General features: G+C 44.7%; 1 protein-coding gene across 2 annotated transcripts in view; it reads left to right on the top strand.

The window, feature by feature from the left end:
• The window catches only part of RAPGEF5 (Rap guanine nucleotide exchange factor 5), a 217,906-nt gene extending 205,327 nt beyond the window's left edge, over window positions 1–12,579 (top strand). For both annotated transcript variants that reach the window (XM_036877421.2, XM_036877411.2), the window contains exons 24-26: window positions 831–895; window positions 5,171–5,225; window positions 8,448–12,579. In XM_036877421.2, coding sequence (XP_036733316.2) covers window positions 831–895; window positions 5,171–5,225; window positions 8,448–8,566 — 239 coding nt within the window. In that variant the 3' untranslated portion in view covers window positions 8,567–12,579. The remainder of the gene's footprint in view (window positions 1–830; window positions 896–5,170; window positions 5,226–8,447) is intronic.
• The last annotated feature ends 6,283 nt before the right edge of the window (window positions 12,580–18,862 follow it).

Raw genomic sequence — 18,862 nt, 5'->3', positions numbered from 1 at the left:
GGGATGCCTTGAGGAACCGGTGTACAGGTTTCTCATGGAACTGTGTAACCGGCATCGCCCCCTGGTGGGCAGTCTTTCTTGTAACTAATTCCTAAACCCCTATCTATCTCTTGAGGAGGCACTCCTGTGTTTATTGCAACCAAAAGGAGGTTTTTATTTGTACATCTTCTGGTGTTTAATGCAGAGAGCCTCAAACCAAATGTAACTTTCTCTGAAAATGTGCCTTCATTCAGCTTTGCTCATATTATCTTTGTCAGGGATGTTTTCTTTCTACCAGCCAAATAGGGTCAGATACCTTGACATTTTCAGACCTGTCCCTCTCCTTAATCACTTCTGATACATAATCAGGCACTGATTTTGAGAGCTGAAAGTCTAAATGTAAACTTCTAAATCTTTTAGCATTTCAAATAAAGTAGGTCCTATGCACTTTCCCAGGATTCATGTAAAAGCAAGCACACAAACATTAAAATTCTGTTGTTACAGGGCATTCAAGTTCTTTTCTGCTTAATGTTCGCCTAAAAACATAATGGATTGGTTAAGTTATAGACTAGGGTTAGCTTATATTAAGCAGGTTAAAGTCAAACACTTCATTGTCAGTGCAAAATATTTACTTACATTGATGTTATAATATTTTTCCTCCACTATACATAAATCATGCCCTTTCACATTGAATACTACGCAGATTCAATTTCAAGTTGCCTTATCAAATGCATGGAAAAATCTGTAATGTTTAAGAAAAATTAATAAGTTGCATTGCATCTAGACCTCTTCAGCCTTGACTCGTAATCCATTCTTAATGGTACATTTATCTTTCTGTTTTTAATTTTCAGATGTAACATTTATTCATGAAGGGAATAAAACATTTTTGGATAATCTCGTCAATTTTGAAAAGCTGGTAAGTATATTTCATTATTTCTCCATTTTCCCCCTGTACAGGAAATGTCTGCTTGTCTTTCAAGGAACAAATGGCTAACACATGGTGATTTCCAAAAGCTTATTTGCTGCACATTGTGCATTGTGAGTAAAATGCATTCCAGTTAAAAATAAACATGCTAGCAAAGATTTGAAGAACCAAATATGAAAATCTGGGTTTTATTTTTGAAAATGGCACTCCATTAATTAACATCAGTGGGTGAATGTATGTTACTGAGCCAGAAATAAAACTGTAAGGTTCCTGTTGGGAGGAATTCACACTCACTTAAGTGAAGCTTAAGCCTTTCTGCTTTAAAAGCATCTCACTGAGTCTCAGAACACACTGCTCCCGTGGCACAGGAGGGGCTTTCCTTTTGGGGAGATGTGCCAGCTCCCAGTGCCAGCTTGGATATAAAGGAATTTATAGGGTCTGCATGTGAGGAGAAAGCCACCCCTGTATTGGCCTGTGGACAAATGGTGCCACTGTGGAAGAGCAGCCCTGGCCAAGTACCTTCGCTGCCCACACCTGAGGTCCCGGAGCAGTCCTTTCTTACAAGCTACCAAAGCACCTCTTCCTCACTTACGTCCAGGACTTCCCCAGGTGCTTTGTCCTGCAGTGGGCTCCTCCAAGCCTCTCTGACTGGCTTAGGGTGGAAGAGAAGTTACCTCTGAGAACTGAGCAAGTGTCAAATAGGAGTCCTCCAAAGAGACCCAGGTGACTCTGGGAAGAATAGGTTCATCTGACAGGTGAACTTTAGCATCATAGATTAGACTGTTCTTCATGATTAAAGATGATACCAGTGACCTCTGGTCATAGATCTTGACCTTTGAGTGACTTTTTCAGTTAATGATGACAGATGTGTATGAACTGTTGGGGAAACTGAGCCCCTTTTCCCTGTGAGACCAGGTCAGGTGTTTGAGAGAGGCTGAATGAGGCGGGGTCCGCGGACCATGATCGAAGCTTAGTACAAACTGGTGAGCCCATGTGGGTCTTGATGTCCAACCTTTGCCTCCGAAGTGCTCTAACTATCCGGTCAATTTGGCCCGCGTGGCATAAGGTGGCAGAGGACCACTGTTCTACCTGAAGACCCATGCACCTGGAATCTGGAGGGAAGACACTGGAGTATTTTGCCAGGGCGCCATTTCAATCTTCAGAGATTTGTTTGTGTCATTGTGCAATGTTCTAAAGGTCACAGGGCACCTAAAGGCTGGATTCTTGACTGCACAGGTTAATCTCTAGTGTTTGGTTTTAATGAGATGACTGCAGGAATATGAAGCCTTTGGTCAATATTTACTTCAAATCCCAGCCAACACATCTGGTTAAGAATGCCAAATAAACTTTGGAAAGCATGTATAAAGATGTGGGATGAGGTGTGGCAGACCAAGTGAGATTTCTCTGTAAATATCTAGCAACTTTCCCTCTGACTAACTCAGAGGGAACACGGGAGAACAATTGTGCTTTTGTAAGCTGACTGTTGTCTCTTGTGAAGGGCAGACTGGAGCCTGGCCTTTTTCCTGAAGTGAACCAGTGGTTTAGTTAAGCTGTTCAGGTCATTTGCCCTCAGCTAGTGCTACCAAACTAAGAGAACAATTTGACAGGTGCCAAAGGGAAAGGACTGGGAAAGATCCCTACAGCAGTCTTCCCTTCATTCTGCCAGCAACCCAGGTCCCCTGCTTTCCACAGCAACCCAGTGGAAGCCCTTTCACATCAGTGAATGTGGATTAGGATCTTGCTGTCAGATGTGCCAAAACTTTGAACTAACCATTGGTAATGAACCAAAGAAAGTCTAACTAGTAGTCCTTCTAGGGCCAATAATTGTCTGTGCCCTTAATTCTTTAAGAAAGTATAAGGAAATAACATAGCATAAATAAGGAAGAGTCTATTTTACATTCTAAATTCCTGAAGAGAGTTTTTATTTAAAAGGCAGCTACAAAATAAGTACAGTTGTGCATACGCCCAGTGGGCCTACAGGACACACAGGCACCCATCAGGTGCCCGCTAGCACATCACTTCTAAAGAGAGCAGGTTTTGTAGTACCAGTGAGTTCCTGGGCTCCAAAACAGATGGCACTGATGATATAGCATGCTTCATGCTGAGCCCTCTTTGCACAGAGAAAACAAGGTGAAGTTAGAATTTTTTCTAGAAAGACAAAAGTCTGTTTTACAGTGTACACAGCCCTATGTTATACTTGGATGCTGGAGAATGAAACTGAATTTTCTAGTAGAGCCAGTATTTTCAAGGATGTTAGCACAGGACAGGGTTTCACTTAAGCTTAAAACAGGATCATCTTTCACAATAATGAACTAATAGAACCTAACTGAATTAACTTGTGAAGCCAATTCTTCATGATGGATATTAGCTCTTCAAGTCAGCTAGCAAATAATTCAGTGTATTATCTTTATCTGGCTGAAACAGGCCAACACATCAAGTCAGACAACACTAAGGCCCAGAAGCACCCACTGGATTTAATAAGATTTCCATTGTTCCCTATGCTGCCTCAGCAACTCTCAATGTTTCAGTCTCAGACTATTAAATAATGAAGACCCAAATGCTTTCCCCTTTTTTTCTCTCTGTCCCTCAATGTCAAGAGCATCATCTTCTACCATATCTTCCTCCCTCTCCCTTTAGAAACCTAAAGGTGAGGATCAGGACTCAGGTTTCAACGCCTCATGCCCTACTGAATGTTGCATCGGCTCCAGCCCTGCACGAGCTATGCAAATGGCACACGATAGAAATGAGTGTGACACCATAGCTTAAAACAACGTGAGAACAGTCCTGGCGCTAGTGGTAAAATTTGGGGAAGTAAATATAACAATACACTCATAGACATGATTCAGGTCCCATTTCCTTTACAAATGCAACTTAAGTGACTGCTATAATCACCATCCTGTTTTATTTTCCACTCTTGAGTAGAAATACGTTAGAAACACGGTTGTGAGAAAGACATATAAAATAAGCCATATTTGAATAAAGTTTCTATAGTCCTGCCAGATTTTAAGTAAAAAAGAAAGTTTTAGTTTTAACATTATTCTTGTAGCAATAATTTATTGAGGGTTTGCTGTGCACAGATGAGCCTGTCTTCAGTGAGTATGAGCAGGATGTAAGTGACAGTCCCTCTATGGATGCTTAGAGGGTCACATAATGGATAATACTGATTCTTCAATAATAGGATGATGTTTGGATGTTGATATGAAAAAGAGAGCGGGTTTTGTAGATGTTCCAGATGATGACAGTGATATTGGGAGATTAGTCTGACAACTGTGAAGGAGGACTGTTGGGGAGGATGGTCTTGTCCTAAATGCTCTCTTTCCTTCATCCTGGAAAACTAAAAATGGTGAAGCCAGAAGATTGTTGCAATACACAAATCTGAGGTGATGGGATCTTGTCAAAAGCAGTGTGACTTTAAGGAGACTTTTACTAATAGAACCTAACAATTAACTTGTGAAGCCAATTCCTCATGATGGATATTAGCTCTTCAAGTCAGCTAGCAAATAATTCAGTGTATTATCTTTATCTGGCTGATACAGATCAGGGAGAACTGTAAAGAAAGGAATTAAAGCAGAATACTGAAGACTGTAGGAGGGAATGTAAGTTAAAAAGAAAGCAGTCTCTGCAAAGATATGGGTGTTTTAGAAACTGTCTTTTATGACTATCTCATTTCCTGCCACCATTTGAGATACTTGAGTCTTTGATTTCCCCCAAAATTCTTGCCTCCATTCAACAAGTCTGTGTGTCACCATATGATGTATAGTAGGTGCTGGACTTTAATTGATTGTATTGAGCATGGATTTCAGAAGAGTATTTAGTTGTTGTCTGTAGAAGCAGTGACTCCCAAACCTGGGTGCACAGGTTCTAACCGAGTCCTGGGAAAACCCACTGTGTGGCAAAGCCACAGCCCCCACACCTAGTCCGCCTGTCCAGAGCAGCTTAGGCTTTTCACTTCTGGGAACATTTCAGCTTCTCTCAGTGAAGACTTTTCTGAGATCCCCCTTCTGAACTTAGGAGGTTCCATTCTCAACATTCGCACCATTCTTTGTACAGTACATATCAGCTCTGTGTTGTCATCACTGTGGTGAGCTCTTCTCCTGTAGGCCAAAGCCCACTGACCACTAGACAGCTCTGTCAACTTAAGTCCAGCTCCAAGTGTAGCTCAGCTTACGCCCAAGGGGGTCCATGTCCCTCCATCCTAGCAGATGCTGCCATGCCAGCAACATCCTTTGAACCTTCCATTGACATGTTCCCTGCTCTGCCTTTCAGCATATGATTGCAGACACTGTCCGAACCCTGAGACACTGCAGGACTAACCAGTATGGTGAGTAACTGAAGCCACGTGGGACTGTAGCTTTACCATACATTGGTACAGACTGTGACTGTAGCACAAATATTTGGTGGTAATCAATTTAAATAGATTGTAAAGTATAATATGCATATTATATGCATAGGCTCTGTTCTCTCTGTTTCACCAACTGCATGTTTGGGATGCAGAGGGAGACAGGATATGGCAGCTTTTTATCCTCTCATGGCAGTAGGTTTACACTGTACAGAGTGACTACCGACCATCAGAAGCTCCCCACCTGTACCCTAACCCAGAAAGTCTTGTTTTCTGGCCTATGGCCTCAGAATTACCCGTGGGCTTATCAGGGTGACCCTGTCTCTAACCTCCTTGCTCGGAGCCTTCCTGGAATAGGAATATAGTTCATAAAAGCGCCGAAAGCAACCTTCCAGAATCCTCTCTCTCCAATAAAAACTTCCTGTCTGGAGCTGCCTTTCACTGAAAAAGTATTTTTCTGAGCATTTTGTATACTCCCCACTGAGATGAATGTATGTAGGAGTATTTGTTTCTGAGTTTCAGGCATAATTTACACTAAGTTTAAATGGTATTAAAACATTGCAGAAAGGAAGGAAATCAATTTTATTGAATCCAAGGAGCTTTCACATGGGCAGTGGAATCCTGACAACAGGATTGGTGATTGGCCGATGGGGATGATTAGCCTTGTGGGCAGAGCAGAAAACAGAAGCTCAGAGTGGTTCCCTCATTCAGCCCATTTTCAGAGCAAGTCTGCCTGACTGCCTGGCCCATACCCTTTCCTTTGCCTTGTGCAGATTCTATAGATATAAAGGATAATAACAAAAAAATAGGAAGTTGAATTTAATAAATCAGTCAATCAAAGGTTACCTAAGTAAAACTTTGCAGAGTAATACATCCTAACTGCAAAATAATTTTTTTAACAATGCAGATGTTTATATAAGGTAGAAAAATCCAAGTCCCACTTCCTAAGGATAGGTGCATGTGTTTAAGAACTTTTTTCTCTCTGGGCTGATCTTGGTTGGCAATAATTATCCTCTAACAAAGCAACTGAACTTCTGCATGAATTACAAAGTTTTTGTTTGAAAGGGAGAATTATAAAGACGGGACCTGATTTTCTAAATATTCACATCGATTAATACCATTTGATATGTGTTTATATAACTCTCCATTAAGTACCCAAGTACAGCACAGTTACAATAGCAACAGCAATAATAACATTGTCACACAAACATGATGTTACCGATGAGTACTGGGTTATGGAGACTCAGCAGATTCTAAGACATTAGTCTCACTCACCGAGGAACTCTGGTTTATATACACTGCAGGTGTGGACAGGAAGGTGCCCTGGCTTGGTTGGCCGTGACCTAGTCTTACGCCTCCCATCACCAGAGAATAAGTCTGCATAGCACAAAGCAGAGGAGACAGTTAAATAACTATCAGGCTTGGTCATGTTCTATACTTACATATCTTTCAAAATGGGGTTTGACACTGAATTATCTAAGTTCATTTTGACAGTTTACACAGGCATAGTAAGAAATGCCAGCATTTTGGGTAAAATAAGATAATATTCTCTGGCAGACCTTCAGTAACAAGTTGTTAGAGGTCCACAGAGGTAGGCTTCCTGTGCCAACTCACCCCTAATGGCTGCCTTTTCAATGAATTATCTGGTCTAGATTGCTATCCCAGGTAAGTATAATTTGAGCCACATTTGTAACTTAAAATTTTCCAGTAGTCATATTTTTAAAGTTTTTTAAAAAAACAAGTGAAATTAATTTTGATTTATTTGACTCAAATATCCAAAATATTATCATTTCAATGTATAAAAAATACTAAAATATTAATGAAAAAGAGTAAGATAGTTAAGCCATTTATAAGTTATGAAGTGCCATGCAATTATGGAACCATTCATCCTACCATCTTTTTTAAGGCCAAAATACTGACAAAATTATCGTTGTTCTACCATGTTTCCTAAACCACTATTTGCTAAACCAAAAGCAATCTCTCTTTGAGTTCCAGAGAAGGTATGCTCCACGAATGCAGCTTTTTGGTCACTTCCAAACAAGTGGGATGGTAACAACTCTAAGTCCTGGTGCTTTTACTTTTTGAAACTAGGAAGGCTTATTTCTATTAAATTTAAGAATACAAGCCACCCATGCTATACAAGCCTTAAATTATAAAACTTTTTGTCATAGAGGAGGAAAAAAAGCAGGTTGTCACGAAGAGAAAGAGTTGCTGCATTAAAATGCTTGGCCTGCGGTGGGCCCCTTCCTTCTGTAAGCTGAGCTCCAGCCTCACACCCTTCTTTTCCCTGCAACTCCTGAAGCGAAAGGATGTGCGGTCACCACCACTGACGTTTGCAGTGCCTCACTATGGCCCAGTTTAGCTGTCTCCGGGTACTGAGGCTTGTTCATGTTGGTGTTTGTGACCGTGGGAAGCAGGCTGGCCCTGTCTCCAGACTGCTTTACCCCTGGTTCCTTATCAGAGCTGTCACCAGCATGGCATGTATGTGGTGCAGTGCACTCAAAGCTCCTGGAGCCCTTTGTTTCTTGAACCACTCTGGAGTTGGGAGTGGAAAACCCCCTTGCCTTGCCCTTCACCAGGTAGACAGAGCCCATCCACATCCCTTTGGGAACTTGCTTTGGCTGTTCACCATACCTTAAGTTCAGTTCTGTGATATCTGCTCACTCAGTTGGTCCCTTAATTTTTTTTCCCTGATACATATGGACACCAAAGGATTATACAGAGTCTTAAAAAAGGAACTGTTGCATCCATGTGCTCACTAGATTAGCAGTGATTTCTGAAAATTCCAGACTGAAATGTAAGAGCCAGTGAAAGCCATTTAAATGAGCCATTGCTGTGACATGGACCTTGGGAGCTGCATGGCCTGGGTTCCTGTCCTGCTCGGTGACTCACTTGCTGTGAGTCTGTGATGTTTCCCTTCTGCAAAGGGGGATAACAACATAATCACTAAATAGTATACAATGTTAGGTATTAAATGCTGTATGAATGTGGGTGAAACAAATACCCTGCCAGCCTAATAACTGACCTGAGGAACCTAGTCTGGACTGAAAAAGCATCATACTATTGGGATAAAGAGAGCTCTTCGTGGATTCTGGCTAACAAGCCCACCTGATAGGTTTACTCTAAGCCTTAATGTAGGGCTTTACTGGTATTAGCATTTCTGCACTCATGAGACTGACTGTCTTTTTTTACTCCAAAAAATAGGAGGTGACGTGTCTCCCAAAGAGCACCAAGAGTTAAAATCCTACGTTAATCACCTGTATGTCATTGACAGCCAGCAGGCCCTGTTTGAGCTCTCCCACAGGATGGAGCCTCGGGTGTGAATCCTGCTGCCCCAGCACCTCACGTCCCCTGTAACAGTAGCACTTTGAGCTATGGGAATGTCAGTGCCAAGCATGTTGCTTTCCTGTGAGGAGAGAAGTTGCTGAGTTTTATCAGTGTATCATAAGGCATGCATAGGAAAGCCAACAGAAGTGTGCTCAGGAAGTGATGTCAGCCACCAGACACAGAGAGAGGCCTCTCCCACTGCTGTCGGAACGAGCAGGCAGAGGAAAAGTCAGAAGCATTCTGGAATGGAGAAGTCTGGATCAGCAATGTGGTCACAAGAAACCAATCCAGTTTTCAATTTGAGATGTGCCTGCATCAAGACAAGAGAACATGTCTTATCCTACAGGGACTGACTATTTGACTACGAGTATGTATGAAACATGGAGGAGATTTACTTTGCCTGGGAGTAGATCCCTGTTTATAGGCTGTCAAAGAAGTTGCTCATTTGAACACTTAAAGACAGTGATGGCATCTCTAGGTTTCCTGGGAGAAGGAGTGGTCTCTCAACACAAACCGTAACATCACCAAAAGCCCCTTGTGTCTAGGGAATCAGGACCAACAGCTGGCATCCATGCTCTGATTTCCAAAAGTGAAATATCAAGGCATGCATATCTTTGCATCCACAGTCATGTATTGATATATGTTTGCAGGTGAAATTCATTTCTGCACAACTGATTCACAACTATAGGCAAGTTAGGCTAAGTTGCTTTGCCAATAAGCAAAAACAGTCTTCTTTAGGAAATTGACTCATTGTTTAATTCCCAGGGATTTTTCTTCACATCTGCAAGTTCACACTCTTTTGGAAACAATATGATTCTTGAGAAAGCAGAGTGCCTGACACATTGTAGGCACTTGGGAACTACTTACTGCAGTAACAGAGTCGCAGAGGTCTGCATTCTCATGCCTGATGATGCTCTAGTGTTTTGCATGCCTCCAGCAATCTCCCTGCCTGCAGTGTGGAATAATAACAGCCACCGCAGGGAGGTTAAGTGGGATTGGATGTGTAAAGCACTTGGCACTCCCTAGAGAAGAGCAAGGTATGAAGATAGTGATGATTGCCCATCTTTCAGCAAATGAAAAGTACCCCAAAATAGCCAAATGTCTGATTTATGTTGGACATGTACAAGTGCTGTAGTCCATCTCCCAACCAAGGCAGGAAGCATTTCTATGGTTTTTTTTTAATTCAAAGTCTCAGAGCCATTTAAGATTTTTTTATTCCCATTTTTACAGATTGAGTCTCCTACAGTAAATAAGACCTCTTGCTATTCTCAAGAACTGGTTAGAGGATTGCCCTAGACCTTCAAGTGAAAAAAGAAGCCTATGGGATACAATAATGAAATCCACCCTGCCAGCTAGGTAGTGTCCCGTTGCTAATACAAGGTTCCTCCATCATGTATTAGGTCCATTCATTTTCCCACTTGTGTGAGTCCTGGTGCCCTTCTCACCGCTCCTGCTGTTAGTTCCTGGGCACCCATACAGAGGCTCTTCCTTTTTATCAGCACCTCATTCCTGATGTGTGGCTCAGGTTTTCTGGCTCCTTTATAGCAGTGCTGTTTCCTGGGCTTAGGAAACACACTGAGCTTGAGAGACCATGGAAGGAACCACATGGAGAAAATTCTGAGTAGGACTTTCAAAGAGACATGTTCTTCCCCAACATGTAAATCTTCAGATAATAAACAGGATTTATAGAAAAGCACCATCAAGGGCTGGTTCACTCAGAGAGATGCTCCTGACTGCTGGGCATGGAGTGAGACCCGCTGGAGACCACACCCACCAGAAACAGAGAAAACAGACCTGTGTCCCGGCTGATCAAATGCTGGAAAACTCTCCCCTGGGAAATTTCTGGGGATAGCAGGGACTTGGGGCACAAGCTTGAGTCCCTGTCGTTTCTCTGTGTGGGAAAGTAGCAATTGGCTAGTCCAGTCATGGAAAGCCATTTTGACATTGTCTGTGTTTTACAGTTTAAATTTTTATTCACATTTTTACTCACTCCATTGCTCCAGTTAGAACATTACCTCTTGAGGACTAATTTTCAGTGGACAACTATTTCAGCATAGTGCCTGCTGCTTAACCCCAGTTCAAATATGTACATGGCCAACTGAGTCCACCCATGCGTCAGGTGTAAGTACACTTTGATGTGTACTGAGCGTATCCCACATGGCGTGGGTGGACACAGGGCAGGGAGAAAATAGTACTGTCCACCATTTCCTCCAGCTATGGCCATGTGGCTCTCAGGGCAGCAAAAGGAAGGGAAGATTTTATTTAGTTTGCATTTGCTTTTCCATCCCTATTTTCTGAAGGTCAAAAATCTTCAAATCTTTCTGAAATAAAACAACTGTCTCCAGAGACTTCCCAGGCAGCAGCTCTCAGATATTTCAAAAGTCCTGAGAAGACTTAAATCTGGAGTTAAAGAATTCAAGGCAGACTTGTGGAAATTGGATTTAGCTCAGGTGAGGCTTTTTCTAATGATTTGAGCTGTCCAACAGTGCACGGACTGCCGTGGACAGACACTGCTCCCTGTTCATAGGATGGGCCATCTTCCCTCTCGAAATATTGGTCAAGGCCTCTTGAAATAGGTTTTGTGCTGGCTAGATGGTGGCCTAGAAGGTATCTGAGCTCCTTTCCAGCTCTCATAGATTTTTATGATCACATAAGATCCATGCACTCTGAAAATCTCCTGTGATCTGCCACCTTCACCAGCGAGTGTGCACAGGCATTTCTGAATGGGTTCTTTTTGCTACAGCACATCTCTCAGCCCTGTGGGTCTTTGTATCAGCATTTCCAGTGAACCTTCCCTGCTTGGAAGTCAGCACGGACTTCCTTTAGGCAAAATTTCTGAACAGTTTTTTCCATACACATAAGCAGATGCTTCAGAGGCTATGAGTGTTTTAAATTCACTCTGTGTTATAATCTGTTCAATTGCTAAAGGTGGTTCTGAGAAAAAATTATAGCGTACATTCACTTTATTCTAGTATCATTAATTATATTTAGAATAAATTCATTTTCCTGGACCCCTGTCCACATGCAAGTCAAATAGAGCGTGCACTGAATTCAGAAGCACAAGGTTACAGTAAAAACCCACACCCCCCAGGTGGCAGGGAGATGTGGCACTCATATTAGCTAGCCTCCAAGTGGGGAGAAACCGTTGCACAGAAGAGGGGGTACTGTTGACCTCTGATCCCCAGAGCAGGGCTTTCGCTGTGGCCCCGTTATTTGTGACAGTTTACAAACACCACGGCTCCCAAACTTCATGTTCCTACATGGTTACAGCAGATCCAAGCTTCACAGAAACTGGGCACAAACATTAAAATGGAGATCAGGTCCACTGCAGTTTTCTGATGTGGAGTTTCTTTTAAATGTTTCAAAGACATGTCCTTAAAATTTCAGCCTGCTTATTAATGAGTGGGCCGTTGTGCTTAGAACAAGTAGGGGGAAAAAAGTTCTTAAAAATTGCCAAAAAGTTAAATGAAAATGTGCTACTGTATAAAGCAAAGCTGTATATACTAAACATTTTTTAGCAGAGTAATATTTATTTGCATAGCCTATTTATTGTATTCATATTACACTGTTATTAAATACTGAGATGAAATCCATGACCTGCAGCAAGGACTCTTGCCTTGTAACGTATCGTTCATTAGGACTGAGTGACATTTTCAGCTTGCATTAACAATTAGAAGATAGAAAACCCACAGTGGGGGTGTCTACCTAACTTCTCAGGGACTACACTTTGTAGTTTTCCATGATTATAAGAGCTGGTAAATATGAAACATTTGTTGAGTTACCAGAATTGCCATTAACAGTATTTTCTTTCTCATGTTTCATGCTTTCTGCTTCTGTATTTGACTGTGCGGTGTATTTATCGAAGCTAGTAAGCAATAATTTATATGTAAAAATGGCCAAGCAATATAAGGTGAAAACTTATATAAGTCACTGTTACCTTATCTTGTATTTTCAAGTGTTTTTTTTTTTAAAAACTGCTTTTCCAAATATAAGATTATGTTAAATTCACGCCTCATAGCTTCTGTGTCCATGACGTGTGTGGGCTGCGTAGCTTGTGTTCTGGCAGCCTTATGCTCAGTTGGTTGGAACTCAGAAGTCATTTGTTCACTGAGAGCTACACGTAGGGGAGGAGATTCCCAGGCAGCCCATAGAACCCTAAATCACATGCTGCCATCACGTAATTGGAGAAGCTAAGCACCCTATGGTGGAAATGACATCAGTGTTCTCATCCTGGGATTTGAGGGACCCAGCAGCCCCTTACCCAACTCTACTGGAGTAGGAACAGGACCTCTTCCTTCCTATGACCCCAGATTCTGACGGAAGCTCCGAGCCCTGGTGGTGATACTCTAGGCCTAGAACAGAGGCCTTGGCAGCAAAGACTATGGGTGTAATGACAAAACAAAGTGGTAATAACAATGGTCCGGACAGTGGGGAGACCAGCTGAGTGTAAATACCCATGCACCCTGTGATAGCCCATGTCGTCATTCGGACTCCACTCTAGCCCTCCCTGCCAGAGGGCTGTACACTCTGCCCATTGACCCCAAGCCTGGCCTTTGGCAGGTGGAGGTCCCTTCTAGGAGGATTATGTATCTCACCTCGATGAACTCAGGAGTCGCCAAATGTCTTGCTCTGTCCAGTGAAAAAATGGGGAGAAGCGGCCCTGTGCAGCTGCAGCTTGTAAACCAAAGCTGTACGGGTTAGCCTGTGCTGCTGTCTCTCTACCGTGAGACCTGCAGTGTTCCGGGTAAAGGAGCCTCTGTTCGGCTGCGTCTCCAGCTTGTGAAGGACATGTAATCAAGTGGGAAGTAAAACGTCATCATTAGAAGCCACTGTGGTTTGGAGGTGGTTTGTCACCTCACAGAATTTAGCCTAAGCTGCTTAATAGTGTCCTGGGGTGCTTCTTGCTGGATGCACTGCCCTATCCCTCAGTCCCTGCGTGGGCTGTGGTATTGGCTTTGCATAGTACTTGATGGATGAGACCTGTTGTCACACATTCATGTGAAGGACTTGTCTTTATATGGGAAAAGGTAAAGGAGATGATTTCTGGGGCACTTAATCTCCAGGAAGTGGCACTTCTGGGAAACAAAGGAAAATGGGGAGAACAAAGGGGGCATTGCCTCTGAGACAACTGGGAGCAGGGGGAGGAGGACAGCGCGCCTGCCACGCCGTGCTGCCCACAAGCTCTCCCGCTGTGGGGGCTGGCAGGAGCCGTGCAGGCGAGGAAGGGAGAATGGGCGCCCCGGGCTCCAGCTTCGGAAGGCACTAGGCAAAGATGGGGAATGTCCGGTGCTCAGGGTACTTGGGGATTGTCTTCATTGGCATTGCTCTATTGGGAAGATGAACAAGGCTCCTGCGGACATAGTACTCAATGGATGAGACCGGTTCATAAACTTTCTGGTCGTGACCCTGGTGCGCCAGCTACACAATCATATTTCAGGGACTCAGAGCTCCATGTCTGCTCTGGTTCCTCTTTCAAGTCTTCTGGATCCTCAGTGAGTCATTGGATACTTGCTTTCCATTCACTGCTTTAAACAAAGCGGAGTCCTAAAGCTTTAGTCCTGCTAATCCCATTCCTGAAGGCAGCCCAAGTATCTCGTACCTGACAGAGAAGCAGCCGGCTCCCTTCCCAGCACAAGCCCCACCCAGCAGGGCAGACACTGCGTGCAGTGCCAGGGCCAGGTTCCTGCTGGGGACACAAGCTGAGATCCTGCTCCAGCCACACTCAGCAGGGTCAAGGTGCAGCTCTCAATTTTGTTTCTCTTGAGAAACTCAGTGTTAGCGCAGGAGGAACTTGACCTACTCCTCAGGGCTACTGTGTCTCCCAATTACATATCCTTCCCCTCGGGCTGGGGGTGTTCCAGGGCTTGGGTTAGGGTTGTCTCTGGTTAATGGTCGGGGCGTTTCTACAGCAAGGTCATTTCTCTCCTTACCACGGTGGTCCCATAGGAAGCCCAGGCAGCCCACCTTCTGCCTCATGCCAGGCTGCAGGTAAAGGAACTTCTCAGCCCTCCCCACATAGCACTTGCACTCCAGGGTGAAACTAGGGCCAGGGGTGGGTGGGCACTGCTCCAAGGCCGCCCCTGCTGCCTAACTGCACCACCTCACTAGTTGCTTTCTGCTTAAACTGCACAGCAGATCTCGGTGAGCCTGGGCATTTCCCCTAGGAAGAGAAGAACAAGCCCCATCTTGTGGACTCATCCCCCAATACCTTTCCTAACATCCCAGGTTTTCAACATGAAAGTGGGGAGGATAGAAAAGCCAGGCACTCCTGACTGGGCTCTTCTTCCCTCAGGAAGACCCTAGGCAGGCCCAGCCTCAGAGCCTTGCCAGCCTGCGATGCCACCATGGTAAGTGGTATTGAGTCCTCCTCTCCCAAGGTCCCTTTCCAGCTCAGATGGTCAGAGGTTCCCAGGTTGTCTATGCATCATTACAGGCTGTAATTTCTAGTTATAACTTAAGGGAAAATAATCACATTCTGAGTACATCCCTGCAACAGCCACTTGGAGTATCTTGGACACCAAAACCAAGCAAAAACACAGCAGAGAGATGGACTCCTCAAAGGCAATTAACCCGCATGGGAGACGTGAGGCAGTGGCACTGAGTTCTGCAGCAGCGTGGCTTTCTGGTGTCTCATAACTGGGAAGTCCCTTTCTCTGGGGCCACCTCACACCATGAGTGACACCATCTCCCGGCCAGGTCCGGGCTGTGGGCACTATCTTGACTCCCCACCCAGCACCCTGCTCATCAAGTTCCTCACCGGCTGCTCCGGCCCGCCCATGCCCTGGCTGGCCTGACTGCAATCACTGCAGTGGCCTTCCGCCCGGTCTCTTTCCCTCTGTCCTAAATTCCCCCCATATAATCTCCAAATTGCTCTCAAAATGTGTTTTCTCTAAAACACAAATGTGGTCATGTTTCTCCGTAGCTCAGAATCCTTCAACAGTACCTCCCACGCTGTAGAACTAATCCTCAATTGCCTGCAAGTTCTCCACATTCTGGCTTCTACTTACTACCTCCCCAGGGCCAAAGAGATGGGTCAGATACCCCAAGAGACTATTTGGCATCCTCTTTAAACTGATATTCTGCATGTGGAGATTCCTACTGTCAGAAAACAACATTCATCTAAGTAAATTCCAAGATCTAAATGGTTTTATTAAGCGATTCGTGAATTAGGCAGCATCCCCTCCAGCAGATAGAAGTGCTCCTAGGAATTGTACAAAATGGAAGGTTTTATAGACAAGAGGGTGGGGGGAAGTTACTAGCAAAAGAAAAGGGGTTCTTGGGGGCAGGAGCAGGGGTCTTATGCAGATGACCCCATCTTCCTTTAGGGCAGATGGAGAGGCTCAAGTGACAGAAGACCTTATCCAAGATGCTGACCACAACATTCCTGGCTGACTCCATTTCCGGGGGAGGTTGAAGCTGTGTTGGGTTTGGGTAGTAAGCCCTGGTTTGGAGACATGGCCTAGCAGCAGTGACCCCATGCTGGGTCTGTGTGTTTCTTTTTAACACTTCTAAAGAAAAGGCCTATTGAAAATAATACGCACCAAACATTTGCTAAATTTTAGTAAGAGTATGTGAGGCTTATTTGTTACTTTCAAGGTGTTGAATCTTGAAGCCAGATTGATAAGGATACACAGATAACTGGGGTGGGGACCCCCTAACTGGAGAAGCCTGGGCCACCACAATTGCCTTAAGAATAATGAGTTCTTCCCCTCCCAGGATGCAAACAGAACTAAAAGCAGCTAGCAGAGCAGGTGACAGCTGTGCTGGGGGGCCTTTCAGATCCCTCCCAGCCACAGGCTCTTCAGAATGCTGGTGCAGAGCTATGACTGCGAGAGCTAATTGGCTGTTTTGTTTTGTTTTAAGGAAGTGACTTGACTGATGTGGGAAATAAGAACTGTTCATGCTGCTTTGTATTCAGTTGACCCTACTGGCCTCAGGCTAGAAGGGAAAAGGCAGTGGGGGGGCGGCTGCCGGAAGAGAGTACCTCGCCTCTTCCCTGTCCTGTGCCCGTGCTGACTCCACACTCCTACCAGAGGCCATGCCTGCAGTGGATAACCAAATATGGGCCCTGGAATCAACACAGCAGGGCCTGCTTCTGAGGACCCTTCAGCTACTGCCTTCTGAAGGGTAAGGAGAGAACCTGAGAGTATTCAGCTGTCCCTGTACTTCTCTGCCCCCTGAACACCTTGTGCCCAGGAACCCTTCCCTACCTCCTAAGGGAGGCTTGTCCCACCCCACACTGAACCCCCTTGTCTCCACTGGCATTCCTACAGCAGGTCCCACCTGTTAGCCGTTGGAGACCCACCCTGCACTGCCTTGCCTCCCACCCAGTGTGGGCTACTCCAGGGTGAGGAAAGGGTTAACAGTGTAACCTCTGAGGCTGGACTGCCAGGTTCAAGTGAGGCTCAGACTTTCAAGAGTTGGGAGAACTGGCAGAAGTTTACCCCTTGATCTTAGCTACTGTTTCTGCACCTCATAAAATGAAGGCCAACATGTCCCCTACCTCACAAGGTTGTATGAGAAGCAAAAGGAGAAAATGCATGTAAAGGGCTAAATACAATGCCTGCTGCACTGTCTGCACTCGAGTGACAGCTCTTTAGACGACATGACTGGGATGATTACCAAAGCTGGATGTGCACCAGCAGATTCGCACCCACCACCTACTACGGGCAAACTGCTGAACTTCACCCACCCGATATGCTCTTGATTGTCAAACAAGATCATTAGCGACATCTTTGCTACAGGGCTGCTGGGAGAATGACACGGAGTGTGGAGTGTGTGTGTGAGAGTCCTCTGCACTGGCTAAAGTGAGGTACAGACTAGAGATTGCCTGAATCCCTGAGCGCCTCGCATGACACCTGGACAAAACAGTGACTCCCTAAGTGTTTGCTGATCAGTCTGAGGATGTCTATATATAGCCTCCAAAGTTGGGGTAATACTAATGTCAGCATTACTACATCATCACAGGAAGAGAAAAAGCCAGTCAGCCCTTAGGCCTGGTCACATCTGTTCCTGGGCCACAGCCTCTATGGGGACTCACTGAAGCTCCCAGGGGTTTCCTTGGCCCCATCCAGCCCTGTCCCTGGTATCCCTCCTCTGCTCAGACCACAGGCCTGGGAACTCCAGGACAGCATGGCACCTCACGAGCATCAGGCTTTCTGGTGACAGCACAGAAGCATCATAATCCTGACCCGAGACAGAGACAGACAGGGCTCTCTAGTTGGGTCTGCTGAGGTGGGGGGACATTTTCTTCGGTTTCATTTAGAGTCAGCAAGCCCTAAAGGGCAGAGCACAGGCTCTGAGCCCTGGGCTGAGCTGAAGTTGTCTCTGTAAGGCAGAAAAGCAGGAGAGGCCAGGTGGAGGGACAGCTCCTGGGCCTGAGGTTGCTCTTGCCCAGTGTTTTTCTTCCTTACATCAACCAGTAACACTTTCTCTTTCATATGTTAGTGAACTAATATTAGTCTGCAACAGACTTCATCAACTCCATCTAATATATATTTCTTGAGCACTTACTATGTGCCAGGTACTAGTCTAGGTGATGGGAAAACAGCCATGAACTTAACAGAATCCCTTCCTACATGGAGCTTGGGCTCAGGTGGAGAGAAAGACAATAAGCAAGCCAAGTAAAGCATGTAGCTGTTCATCGGGTGGTAAGCAGTTTCTAAAGAGAAAAATGCTAAAACCGGGAGGGGGATTAGAGGGTGCCAGGAGGGTAGGTGGAATGTTAGGGCAGCTTGGGAAGGACTTGGTTGTGGTTTAGTTGTCTTAAAATTCACAGGTTGATTCTCAAACAATAAGGCTTCTCTCTCACTTACCAACTTAACATTTCCCTGTATGGCCCCGGAAGATGACTGGTTAGCCAGAGACGGGTAAGATTCCTCAAGGGAGGAACAACCTAAGACAGGCACAGTCGCAGGGGCGCCATCAGGTGAGAAAAAGGGGGATCAACAGAGGTGAGGCTTAGAACCTCACCCCCCCATTCTGAGAGAAATCTTCTGCATACGTGGATGTTTTATTGCCCTTGTCTAGCTTGGATTAACACATAGTCTACAGGCACACACCTGATCATCTACATTTGCTCTCTTACAACACTAAACTATGTTTTCTACCCTTATCTTGTATCTACCTACCACTTCAGCATTTTATTAAAAATAATAATAATAAAGAGAGAAATGTGGTATCCACATATAAATCAAGTATAAAAATCAAATGAGTATTCATATTTGAACTGACTGTTTATAGTTCATAATGCATGAGCAAAACCGAAAGCTTCTGTGATGACTGCCCTTGTA

This window comes from Manis pentadactyla, chromosome 7, assembly GCF_030020395.1.
Source record: "Manis pentadactyla isolate mManPen7 chromosome 7, mManPen7.hap1, whole genome shotgun sequence".
Classification (NCBI taxonomy): domain Eukaryota; kingdom Metazoa; phylum Chordata; class Mammalia; order Pholidota; family Manidae; genus Manis; species Manis pentadactyla.
This window is presented reverse-complemented; position numbering and strand designations above follow the sequence as displayed.